Source organism: Drosophila ananassae, chromosome XR (assembly GCF_017639315.1).
Source record: "Drosophila ananassae strain 14024-0371.13 chromosome XR, ASM1763931v2, whole genome shotgun sequence".
Classification (NCBI taxonomy): domain Eukaryota; kingdom Metazoa; phylum Arthropoda; class Insecta; order Diptera; family Drosophilidae; genus Drosophila; species Drosophila ananassae.
Window position 1 is genome coordinate 7389178 of NC_057932.1, and position 13578 is coordinate 7402755.

The following is a 13578-nucleotide window of genomic DNA, read 5'->3' on the forward strand; positions in this document are numbered from 1 at the left end:
GGCTACTTGCAGGCTAAAGTGCAGGGAGTTTTTCGACCTGGCAGCCAATAGGAAATGGAATAATCTCCAGACCTGTAAAACATCACGTTTGATCTGGCCGACACGCTCTCAGAAAAGATCGGCTAGACTCATTGCTCTGACTAGACCGGAATGCAGCCTAGCGATTGGGGCAATCACTGGGCACTGGCTGATAGGCGAGCACTCGGCCAGGCTTGCAGTCCCCCACAATGATTTCTGCAGGAGCTGCAGGGATGAAGAGGAGGTAGAATCGGTACCGCACCTCTTATGCCACTGCCCGGCACTCGGACGCAGCAGGCTCAAACACTTCGGGTCCGAAGAACTCTCGGACCTTAGCGATCTCTCAGATATCTCTCCACGCGGACTGGTTGCCTTCATAAAAAAAGCAGGCTGGGACCATGGGCCGCCATAGGAAGTCTAGGCATTTATACGCACCCTGGTAGACAGGAAGGGGGGGGGGGGGGGTAGCATCTCGGTGAAACCCTTGCTCCAGCGGCAGCACAAGGAGCCCTTGCGGCTCAAGTGGAAGTGAGGGGGTATTCTATGACCCCCTTGCATCACCGCCCTAACCTAACCTAACCTAACCTATCGATAATCGAGCTGCAGTAATCTATCCAACATTGTTAACGAACAGTGTATCGAACGTATTCCGCTTCCCTGCCATTTCTTACACTGAAGTGAACTAATACATAGTTGGTTTTTCAAAATTTTCAAAAAAACATTATATCAAATAAAGTGTTTTATATTGTGAACAAAGGTGTGTACTTGACCAAAGAAATGTGTTTGTGACCTTTGCTTATTTGTTGTACTTGGAATTCAAGATATATCATATTAATATTATATACCTTTTTATGACGCAGAGACTAACTTTTCTCAGATCTAAACTTTTAACGCCTACCTTCGCCCGATCTACTCTTTGTTGATTACGTAAGTATAGATTGTTGCCCTCGTGAATTGACAAAACAAGTCTGCAACTTTGTGCAACTTAAAATATTGAAGTAAGTATTGAAGGAACGATGTCTGTGACCAAACGGGAAGTTTTTTTGGTGTGGTACGAAGAAAAAAAAATCATGTTTTTGGAAATTCTGAATAAAAAAGACTTCAATAATGATGAACACAAGGTAATACGATGTTTCATCAAAATCCATTTACGTTTCGAGGTTGTATCCACCATATTGGATCCGCTATTTTGAATTTAAAAAAACCAACTTCAGCTTTGGTATCATCGACTCGAATAACTCCTAGATACAATGTTTCATCAAAATCCATCAAGTTTTTCAATCTTATGTCCGCCATATTGGATCCGCCATTATTAATTTTGAAAATCGAACTCCAGATTCGTTATCAGCGGGCCCAAGAACCCCTGAGTAAATATTTTCATAAACAGTAAGCGTACCAGTCTCTTGTAAATAGTTTTGTTCTGCTAAAAAGTCCAAATCGACCACTGTGCGTCGTGGTTCTCCTTCAGCACCTGCTGTCTCATATCAACGAGTACACACAGCTTCCATGATGCCACTTCCTCGCTGCCGGCTCTATGTGGAACATGTCGGTAAACCCACACGCACCTTCTATGTACTCTGGACATTTTTGTAGGTTTTCTCGTATTTTCTTTTTCAGTGCCCTTATCCATATGCATTCAACGTCTTCGCTTGCTGTGGCTCTTCTAGGATTCTCGGCTGGCTGAAAGCGCTTCTGCCACCACATTAAGCTTACCTTACCTTACCTGTAGTTGATTAAATAGTGGTATTGTTGCAGCTTAAAGACCCATCTCGCAATCCTTCCCAGTGGGCTCTCTATATTATTTAGCCATTTCAGTGCCATATGGTCCGTGATCACGTCCAACTGGTACCCCTCCAGATCTGCCCTTTCGCTGTGGCTGGCACCCAATCCATGTCCAGGATACGCTTTCTTGGTGCCTGGCGGCCGGATCAGGGCACGAAGGGCCTTCCTACCCCTCAGGACACACACCCGGTTGCGTACGCCACTCTCCACCAAACACTTGCGTGCCTACGCTCTGCAGGATCTATGGCTAACAAGAGGTTTGGTGTCACGCCTTCTTTACTTCAGGTGATCGATGTGGGTACGCCCCAGCGAACCTGGAACAGGAGTCTCCTGACATAACCGGGTTGTCCCTGGTTGGTTTTATATGCGGGCTTGAGTTTCCGAGCTGATCACCCCTCTCTTTACAGGAGTCCAAATCTCGCTTCCTGCCGTTAATCCTTTATGCCTCCGTTCGCGCCGTTATTCCTTTCCAGAATTCCGATTGTCATTTCCATTGGCGGGTTCTCTTTGTTGCCCCCCTTTGCCCCGCTTGGGCCTCCGATTCATATTGTTATTACGCAGGTCACCGGACCTCGCCCAGATACCCCCGCGCCCCCCTTTGCCGTTCCAAATGCATATCTTCTTTTCTGCATTTTATAAACACAGCTGCGCTGCGTGGGCAACTACGTTCCCCGTTGTCCCCGCTATATCCTACGTCTTCCGAGCACAGCCTCGCTGGCCCGAACGGAACCGTTACGTTCCACGCTGTTTCCTTTTTCTTCTTCTTCTGTGCGCGCAGCCGTGCTGGTTCGTCGGCCTCCGCTGCTGCCCCTAATACCGTCTATATTCCAAACGCATTTCTTTCCTTCCGCACTTTCGAAACACAGCCGCGCTGGCCCGTCCGGAACATTTACATTCCATGCCGTCTCCTCATTCGCTTTTGTCCGTGAGCGCTGCCGTGCCAGCTTGCCTGCTCCCCTTGCCACCTGTCTTAGCGTGTGGGAGATTTAATCTCCTCACATGGCTTAACTATGGTTAGCTGGTCAATGTTAATAAAAGTTAAAATACTAAGGTCAATGTTAAAGAAATTACGTTCAATGTTAAAGAGTGTACGTGCTAAGTACTAGTTCTTCTGCTAACTCAGATCGCTTGGTATTGGGTTTTTGATGCGCTCGCTGGTTTTGCTTGCTTCGACCAGTCGGTCATTCTTATGACTTTCCACCTTAAAACTCCTTCACCAATTATTCGATAATATAAAATAATATAGCTCGAGTTGTCGAATATAAGGTACCTATCCCGTGAACTATTAACTTTTCGTCGGAAAGACCCACAAATATTTCCGCTTATTTATTGACTATTTTTCAAGCTTTATTTATTTTTTATAGCCGTATCGTCGGAATCTATTATCAAAGCCATGAAAAAAATTTTCCTATCTACGAACAAATAATGGGACACAATGCTCATGTAATATCAATATTTGAACGATATTATATAGGATTGCTTAGCGATCCTGAGATTTATGATTTAAGCAAAATATGTTTTGGTTTAGCGCCAACTCAACTAAGAAAACTATTTGAAGACGGCAAATAGTGGATGATTTTAAATATAATTTTAATCTTGCGATTGAATAAACTCTAATTGTTTGCGTTTTTCATTTTAACTCTCCCGGTTATGGTCAGAAACAAACAAATATTGAAACCAATATAAAAAACAAAAAAAAAACATTCGAGGGAGCTGTAGCACATAAGAAATTTCATTTTCTCTGCTGTCATCTTGCTTCCAAAATTAGAAGCACAGTATTAAATTTTTTGCTAATTCTATTGCAATAGTTTTTGCTCGGAAAAAATTTGGAACAGAGCAAAGTACATAATTCTGTATTTTTTGTACAGAATCTATCACTAGTTAAGAGATTGAAAATTCAAGGTTTTATATATTAATGCACAATCCCTCTTAATTATGTTCTACCAAATGATTCGGGACAATGTCCCAATAATAACTTTGAGCCGGATCTATCTTGAATTATCACAGATCCAGAGGCTCCAGCACACGACATCATCTCGTCCGGACCCGTTTTAAAACAAAGTAGGAATGTGGGAACCTACATATGTTGCGAGCGAACTGAGAGTGACTTACGAGTCTTCTCTAACTGGACTCACAGAGATATTTACACGCGAACTGATAGAATTCATCCGGAAAGTCGGATGCGACCACGAGACGCCACAAGTAGGATTGGCACATAATCACACCAGTACACAGAAAGAGGAGATTGCTCAAGTGATAGCACAAGAAGCCCCAGCGGCTCAAGTGCATTAGGTTGGTTTTTTCCATCACCTCCCGTATCGCTCCACAACCTAACCAAAGCTAACAAAGTCAAGAGCGATCCAAATCGAATGCAACGAAAAAATAAGTGCACTTCATGCCAATTCCCAGGTATATTAAATGACAATTACACTTAAATACGTACTTTTACACTTCTCGTGCTTTTGAATATAAACAATTGCGTTTAACAGCTGATTTTGTGATTGAGGCTCCATCGACGGAATTTTTTTTTATGTAATATGGATAGTCCCTCGTTTTCTTATATAATGCGATCAAAATCATTTTGTTATATTAGCTATAGGAAATAGAATTTTAGTAGAAAATAGCCGAAAGTTGGAACCATGAAGAAATTTTCAATGCCTCTGGAATTGAACCCTACTGATCTCTGATATAGACCAGTGGTCTACAGGAGGCATAGGAAATTTCTGGAGTATGTAGTTCAATACTTCAATAGGTCAACCAGATTTCACAAGACCACGTATAACACAAACGTTAATTTTTTTTTTTGCGCGGTTCCCACTGCATACGTACAGCCCACCTCCCGTCCAACCGACCGAGGGACGCTGCCGCGTAACGTACGGCTCGAATCGCGGGAATAGATCCGAGATAGATAAGCGAGGATTAGGAGAAAGATATTACGAGGAAGAGTGTTGCATAGATAAGGCGGTTAATATAAGCGATTTAAGATTGTTAGTAGAGCAAAGTGATAAGATGTGGTAGAGACCATTGTAGTCCGAACATAATACCCTGAACGGATCGTGTTGGGCATATGTCGAACTACAATGGCTGAGGAGTAGAGGACGAAAGTTTCTGGTCCTTCTACTAGGAATGTTAAAGTTTAAACGTGTTAGTAAATGCTGGCTGTCTATATTTCCATAAATAAGATTATATAGAAACATGACACCCAGCATCGTTCTACGATTTGTTAATGTTGGTAAGTTGATTAGTAAAAGTCTACTATGATAAGAGGGGAGGTAAAGATTTGCATCCCAATTAAGTCCCCTAAGAGCAAAAGTAAGGAAGTTTTTTTGTACAGATTCAATGTGATCTTGGTGTACTCCATATTGAGGACTCCAGACACACGATCCATACTCAAGAATCGGACGGACCAGTGATGTATATAACGTTTTAGTTATGTACAGGTCATTAAATTCTTTTGACCATCTTTTAATAAAACCAAGCACACCCATAGCTTTATTAACCATGGTAGATACATGGTCGGTAAATTTAAGTTTCAAATCTAATAGGACACCTAGATCGTTAACCTGAGTTAATCGTTCTAAGGCGTTCCCATGGAGAAAGTACATAGCCTGGTGAGGACTAGATCGGTAAAAAGACATAAGTTTACATTTCGATCCATTAAGCTTTAGGTTATTTGCTAAACACCAATTTTGAAGTTTATCCAAATCGGATTGAAGTCTAGACTGGGCGCTAGTGAATTTATACTGAAGGCATAGCTTAACGTCATCAGCGTACATAAGTACAAGTGAATTAGTTAAGGCAAGGGGAAAGTCGTTAATAAACAGAGTAAAAAGTAGGGGTCCAAGATGGCTTCCTTGGGGCACCCCCGATGTGGCGCGGACTACACGCGAGGTAACATCTTTAAAGAAAACACGTTGGGTTCTCCCTGATAAGTAGCTCGAAATCCACATAAGAAGATCAGTTGGGAATCCCAAAAGACTGAGTTTACTTATAAGAAGCGAATGGTTAACAGAGTCAAATGCTTTACTGAAGTCAGTGTATATGACGTCTGTTTGTAAGCCATTCCGGAAGCCATCCGTACTTCAATATATAATACTTCAAATATTGGCATTTTTTAAGTACTCGCTCTATAAATCTTGAATTGCCACTTGACTCCCGCTCCTCTTCTTGAATCTTGGCTCCATCGAAACTGCGATACTTGCTTTCTGCGGGATACCTGATAAAAAATAGAAAAATATTAACGAAAAATACTGTTTTTCATATCATAATTAATTATCGGAAAAATAATAAATTTTTATAAAAATTCGCTTTGTAGGCATCGAAGTATTAAAAACACATTTATTTAGGACATTTTATTTTAAAACAAGTGTCAACATTATTTAACAACGATGTTTTAATTTTTGATGGTGTTCTTGTGATGTCATCTGATGAAACATTGTACTGTGCTTATTAATTTATAAATCCTTCAAAATGGCACTCTTCGCATTTTTTAATTTGTCAAGCCGCTTGAGCAAGTGATTATTTGCAGTCTCTGCTTCCTCCAATCGTTCTAAAATTTCCCGATGCTGTTAAATAAAAGAAACAAATTAAAGGGTACAAAATGATATGAATTGTAAAGCAAATATTAAGCAATTTGATGTAAATAGTTAAATTAATTTTTTTTTTGTTTTTGTAGCCCTAAGCTTTTGTATCTTAAAGACACATTTTTTAAGAAAGACAGGAATATGGCACACAATTTGAGTAGACTAAATTGCACAACAGTGGTTCCTGGAAAAGCTGAAAAACAATTTGTGTCGATCTGTGTAAATGATTTGCACAAACTAGTACAAAAACTAGTTCGATTTGTATAATCTTATTAAAGCCACAGAATTGAGTTGAAAAGTTTGAGCCCTAAATTACTTGCAGGCAGATTAAAGTTGGCAGCCTAAAAATTTTTTAGACCGGAGTTGGGTTAGAATGGGTTATTAGGTCTTGGCACTAGTTGCCAACTCCTTGTATTCCCTTGTTTACTGGCACTAGCACTGTGTGCTCTTTAGTCGTGAATTGACAAAATTGGGTTTGTGGTTTAAAGGCCTTCTGAGGCTCGTCTCGTTGACAAACTTAGGCTTGTAGTTTAGTGTCCTTCTGAGGTTTTGATCCGCCATCGGCGTGGAATTTTTTATCCAGGTTTTTTCAGTAGTTCCTTGACGATGAATGTACTAGAGATTCGCACCGATGCGTTGAATTCACCGATTCTTTTTAATGGCTAGAAAGCTACCGGTGCCCTAGACGCGTAATACCTTGGACTCTGGAGCTGTTTCCAGTCGGACGCGGGATTTTTGAGTAGTTTCTGTCCTTCCAAATTTAGCTGTTGTGGCCTCATAAGCTGGTAGAAATATTCGGCGCCCAAAATTAGGTCAATCTTCTGGGGCTGCGTAAATTTAGGATCGGCTAAGCGCAACTGAAGTGGGATATTTCTTGGCGCCTAAATAGGGTGGGATGGTTGATTATTGTTATGATTTCCGGTAGTACGACTACGTAGATTTGTCATTGGCTAATGATGATAGGGTCAATACAGTTCATTTTCGTGATCTTAAAGTTGTCCTGGCCACCGATGTTCAGGGTTGATGACTCCAATTGGAGTATCACAGCCAGTCTTCTGGAGATTATGTTAACCTGTGATCCAGAATCAGTGTGTGAGGGGGTCCGGTTGGTCCATGTAGTGCCGCTTCGGCGGTTGGTAACAGAACGGTGGGTTTATTTGTAAGAAGCGCTGAGGCTGAACACACCATTCGTGATGAGCTGCACTGACGTGGCGCGGTAGACGTATCTTTCCGCATTGTTCCGCAGGTGCTGACACTCGAGGTGTTCTAACATCTGCTTCAGAGATTGTCGAGTGGTTGGATCGGTGATGGCTCCAATCTTTCATCAATGATGTGTATCAATATTGCATCCATTAAATCGGATCGTTGACTTCATCTACAGGCGTTCATTATGGTATTGATTTTTTATGGTCATGGTACCCCGTGACGATTTCCTTCCACAGCTCCTTCATATATTGTCTAATGTGTGTAGACACTTCCCGTCCATCAGTGCGGTTGCTCAAAAAATCTTCAAGATCGTTTTAGTTCTGCAAGTCGAAGGTCTTCTGATTCATTTCCTCGTGATTGTGCCTTTGGCTTGAGGTTTACGCATGTTTTTCGCGGCCGCTGTTTCGAGCCTGACCCTGATGGTATTCCATCCGAAATTATGGCTTTATATTTTTTCACAATGTCTTCTAGCGCCTTGGCCTTTGTGAAATACTCATTCTCAGGACTTAGTTCTAGATCATGGAGCTTGGCATCATTTTTTTTAAATTGGGTTCACGAATGGGTGAGCTGTCTTAGTCTCTCCTCGAAGTACCCTTTTTTGAGTTTCCACTCTGCGGAATCTTTAGAGAAGTTTTTCATTGGCCTTTGAATAGCTATGTTCCCTTCACTTTGCTCATCAATGAGCATTTGGATTACGGGGTCTGATTCCGATCCCATAGTTGAGGTTTAAGCACAATTTTACACCCCTGTTACGCCCCTACCCTTATGCACAATGTTACACCACACAGCATGTATCCCTATGAATTATGTTCAACCAAATAATTCGGGACAAAATCCCAAAAGTACAAGGCATTCTAACTTTCAGCCCAAGGATACACGTCCCGGATATATTTTCCCTCCTTTCAGGCTCGGGACGGGTATATCCCGTCCCGGATATATTTTTTTGTGGGAGCCTGTGGAGCGAGAGAAATGAGAGTGACTCAGGAGTCTTCTTTAAAGGAAGAATGAGTCAAACCTGGACGTCAGTCACACCGAATATAATTATATATCTTCTGATCAAATTTTATCAAATTTTACCAAATGCAAAATGTAGGATTCGGCAGCGAAATGCTAAGCCTGCATTGACGTTTTAAGTTTAGCCCATTCTATCCCTTTTCTTATATGTATCTAACTATGTATCTTTCTTATATGCAATGTATATAAGTAAATTACTTTATACATAAGTATATGGTCTCTGACAGATTCGGATCTAAAAAAGAAGCTGTAAGAAAAGGAGCATACGTTATGCGAAATCATCATCGAAGAGATCAGTAAGCAGTCCCAGCTAATGCTGTCGAAGCCGGTTCCAGGAACTATTAATAAAATCTCAAACTGGAAAACGCGACTATCTAACAATAGCGATTTTATTAGATGTGGGCGGTCGGGTCATAAAGAGGATAGCCCGGCATGCCCCCTCGATTAAATAAATGTAATCGATGCTCCCGTATGGACCATTTTGGCCGAAAATGCCGAACAGTTTTAAAACGTTCATACCAGAAATGTGCACTGGATTAAGGATGAGAACCAATGGGAAAAGAAAACCGATAGAGAAAGTTGTTTTAAAATAAACAGTAATGAGCAACAGGAACAATGGATAAAATGCCGGATCGGAGGAAAAAAGGTTGATATGACAATCGATTCCGGATCTCGACTTAATCTTATCTTGCAGGACGATTGGATGGATCTTCATTCAATGAAAGCAACTGTTTTCCATTTGCGTACTAAACCCAATACCAATTTAGGGAATATGCCTCAGACACAATTTTAAACGTCACTTGTGTTTTTGAGGCACCAATAAGGGTCAAGCCAGACTCAGAGCTGATTGCTTCCTTTTTCTTTATGGGAAAGGGACGACAATCACTATTTGGACCGAAACTACAGCTAAATTAAGTGTTCTGCGAGTTACCGGTAAATCACATTGAGGAAGTCACGCCGTTTCCAAAAACTTTAAATGGATTCACACGTTTACCCGGTGAAAAAACCATTGAGACGCATTCCTATGGCGTTGGAAGATAAAGTTAACGCCAAGCTGGATATAATCGAACCGGTTAGTGGCACCAGTCTTTGGATCTCACCCGTAGTGATAGCATGTAAAGAAAACGGCGAAATCCGACTGTGTTTGAGACAGTGTAATCGGGCGATCCGCAGGGAAAATTACCCATTACCTACTTTCGAAGCTATAGCGAACGAATAGTGAATTTGAAAGACGAACAAGATCAAATTCATGGGTCACATTTAACAGACATAGAAATTTCGCGCTCCCGAAGAAACGCGTAGTTTATTGGGTTTGGTCAAGTACGTGTGGAAGTTTATTTCAGACTTGCCAGATTTAACTGAACCGTTACAATTGTCATTAAATAAGGATCACAAGTTTATTTGGGGACCAGATGAAGAATAAATGTCCCACAAGGTAAAGTTAGCATTAACTAAGATTCCAAGTCCCTCATACATTGCCCCTCAGCATAAAACTTGACTGATAGCTGATGCGAGCCCTGTTGTTTATTAAAGGCGAACCCTACGAGTTATGGAGAAGGCCGCATCCACACTAATAGCTTAATCCAAATATTGGAACTAGAGGTGCAGAAACATCGATGTTTGGACACATCGATGTTTTTCAAAATACATCGATGTTTTTTCATAAAACATCTATACATATTTAATATAAATTATTGTTTAATATAAATTAAAACTCACAATTAAATTTTTACTAAAAATAAAAAACGAAAAATATATTCAGAATTTATCAAACAAAAAACAACTTCATGAGATCAAACTTATTAATATTGATTAATTAATATCTAATATTATTTCTTAAAGTTTTCATAATTTTTGTTTATGAACATTAGTTGATCGACAATGTCTGCCTTGAGACGGGTACGGCGATCGGATATGATTTGTCCTGCTTTACTAAAAGCCCGTTCTGACTCGCAGGACGTTGCAGGCACGCATAGATATTTTTTCACCACTTCCATAAACGGATCCATGATCTTATAAAACGCACAGCGCCTCCACCTAAACCACCAAACTTTAAAAACTTTAAACTTTTCAAATTTTATTGCTTCTTCTTCTTCTTCTTCTTCACTTTAAAAGCGACACTTTAAAAGTGACAAGGTACCGATATATCGATGGTCAAAAATAAACATCGATGTTTTTCATTTTTCCAAAACATCGAGGTATCGATGTTTCCATCGATGTTTTCTGCACCTCTAATTGGAACCATCATGCTAAGAGGAGTGCGCATTGCCATTCCCACGGCACTAAGGCGGACGGAATTGGTTCTAGCTCACCCTGGTGAATCGGCAATAAAGCAACGACTACGATTTAAGGCATGGTGGCCTCAAACTGACAGGGCCACTGACAAAATTCGTAAAAGATTGTCTAGACTGCATTTTAGTATCCCGACGACAAATACACCGCCAATGAAGAAAACAATGTTTCCAAATAATTCGTGGCTTTCATTCGCTACCGACCTACTAGAGCCACTTACTAATAATGAATACATATTACTTGTAATAGACTATTACTCTAAGTACATGGAGTTTACGTTTCTGCGTTCAATTACATCAAAATCAATTATTTACAAGAACATTTTAAGTGGGCTGGGCTACCCAAAGAAGTTGCGGACTGATAATGGTAGGCAATACGTAAGCGGGGAATGTTCAACAGAGTCATTCGAGAAAAGATCCCGGAAATATTAAAGGACTTAGTAGGAGAGTTTGCCGACTTAGCAGAAAAGGATAGAGATTATGTAAATAAAGAAATAGGAAGGGAAATGGCGGACGATTCGATATGCCAAATTTCATAAGGATCGGCCGACTATATGCGATCTAATAATATAAGATGCGTGGCGCCACCTAGCGGACTGCGACTCAACTGCAAGGGTATATAAACTTCGGCTCCGCCCGAAGTTAGCTTTCCTTTCTTGTTTTTTATACCCTTGCAGAGGGTATTATAATTTTGGTCAAAAGTGGGCAACGCAGTGAAGGAGACATCTCCGACCCTATAAAGTATATATATCCTTGATCCGGATCACCTCCTGAGTCGATATAAGCATGTCCGTCCGTCCGTCTGTCTGTTTCTACGCAAACTAGTCTCTCAGTTTTAGAGCTATCGAGTTGAAACTTTGCACACATCCTTCTTTCCTTTGCAGGCAGTTTATAAGGCAGAACGGCCGGGATCGATCGACTATATCCTATAGCTGCCATATGACTGATGAACTTTTGTGTTTTTTATGTTTGAGGGTTGGGACTTTCCACACATGTTATATTTGGCCAAAATATCGTATGTACAAAATTTCATAAGGATCGGCCGACTATATCCTATATCTGTCATAGATCGATCGGAACTGGCATAACTTTGTTGTTTTTTAAGTTAGAAGGATAAGACTTGGTATAGATTCCATTTTTGAAAAAATAATCTGAATTGCCGAATTTCATAAGGATCGGCCGACTATATCCTGTAGCTGCCATATAACTGAATGATCGGAATTGGCATAACTTTGGTGTCTTTTAAGCTAGAATTATGGGAATTACGGATTCCATTTTGGGCAATCTTATTTATTCTCCCAAATTTCATCAGGATCGGATGACTATATCCTATAGCGGCCACATGACTGAACAATCGGAAATGGCACAACCTAAACTGCAAGGGTATATCAACTTCGGCTCCGCCCGAAGTTAGCTTTGCTTTCTTGTTTTAATTTTGATTAGGAACTCTTTTTGACTCTTTTTTGATTAGGAAGAATACAAAACAATATACAAAAATTTTAAATTTGTAATTAATTTCAATAGAAACTAAATTTTTGTTTGATCAAATTTTTGTTTCATGTAGGGCTGAGTTTATTATATTGTTGTATACTTGAGCATAGATTTCAATAAATAAAATAGATACGCCATATTGTTATGCATTAGAAAATAAACTTGTTACCCATTGTGTCGATATATTTAAAACTTTAAAGATGTAGCCTTACCTCCCGCTGTATCTTACGACGTTCAATTTTAAGCTCTGCTTCAACTTTTTCGGCAGCTTCTGTTGTACTTTTGTATCGTATTACTTGCGATTCTGAACGTGCTAAGCTCGATTGTAAATTCGCTATTTCTTGTTCAGCCTTATGGAGTTTGTATTTATAGTCTGCTATGATTTTGTTTGATTCTCCTGCAATATATTAACACAAGTTAAAATATATATTTTCGTATGCAGTAAATCAATTAAATATTTAATAATATATAATATTACCATATAGGTAATGTATGTAATGTACAAAGTCTCTATATAATATATGTATGAAGGGGAAAATTTGTATTGTAATTTGTATGTATGTAAAATGTAGGCACCATTTGACACGCATTTAGTTACTTTAGATAATTGAAACTGGTGAAACTTTCAAAATTACACTTTTCAGGAGATCGCTTAAAAGTTTTGCAGGTATAAGAACCCTGCCTCGATCGAGGGACCTTCGTATAACATTTTCAATAAATAAATATTAATAATTTTAATAAATTTATTTATTAATAATCATGGAATTTAAACTTGTCTGTGCGTTGAAGTCTTGAAATAAGGAAATCTCCCTATACCAGCCTACCATCCACTGATGGCGCTGTGAAAACGTTTGACACGCTAAGTATGCTAGGTTCATGGCCTCAGTTTCAGATGCCATTTCACGTAGGTCTGATCTCCACTTTTGCTGACCGGTTGTCGTGCTGTTCAGGACGAAATGAGACATTAATGATGAGAGGCTTTCGTAAAATCAATGACCAACTCTGTGCGCTCGATACACAGTTTGATAGTCTCCGAAGAGTAAGAATTCCGTTTTAAGTGATGTGCAGCCTACTCAGCCGACAATTATGCAGCCGCTTATATCTCTGGCCACCCCAAAGTACGGACCTGGGGAAAATTCGGCTTCCAAATATCTCAGTATAAATTATCAAGTGTCTGATATATCCTCTGTGGC

General features: G+C 40.0%; 1 protein-coding gene across 3 annotated transcripts in view; it reads right to left on the minus strand.

Moving 5' to 3' along the window:
• Positions 1-6103: 6103 nt before the first annotated feature.
• Positions 6104-13578, minus strand: part of LOC6500189 (leucine-rich repeat flightless-interacting protein 2) — a 41888-nt gene continuing 34413 nt past the window's right edge. For 2 of the 3 annotated variants that reach the window (XM_014904225.3, XM_001966630.4), the window contains exons 6-7: positions 12598-12782; positions 6104-6365 (exon numbers count right to left, since the gene is read on the minus strand). In XM_014904225.3, the coding sequence (XP_014759711.1) occupies positions 6255-6365; positions 12598-12782 (296 nt within the window). In that variant the 3' untranslated portion in view covers positions 6104-6254. The remainder of the gene's footprint in view (positions 6366-12597; positions 12783-13578) is intronic. The other variant, XM_014904226.3, reaches the window with a different exon arrangement.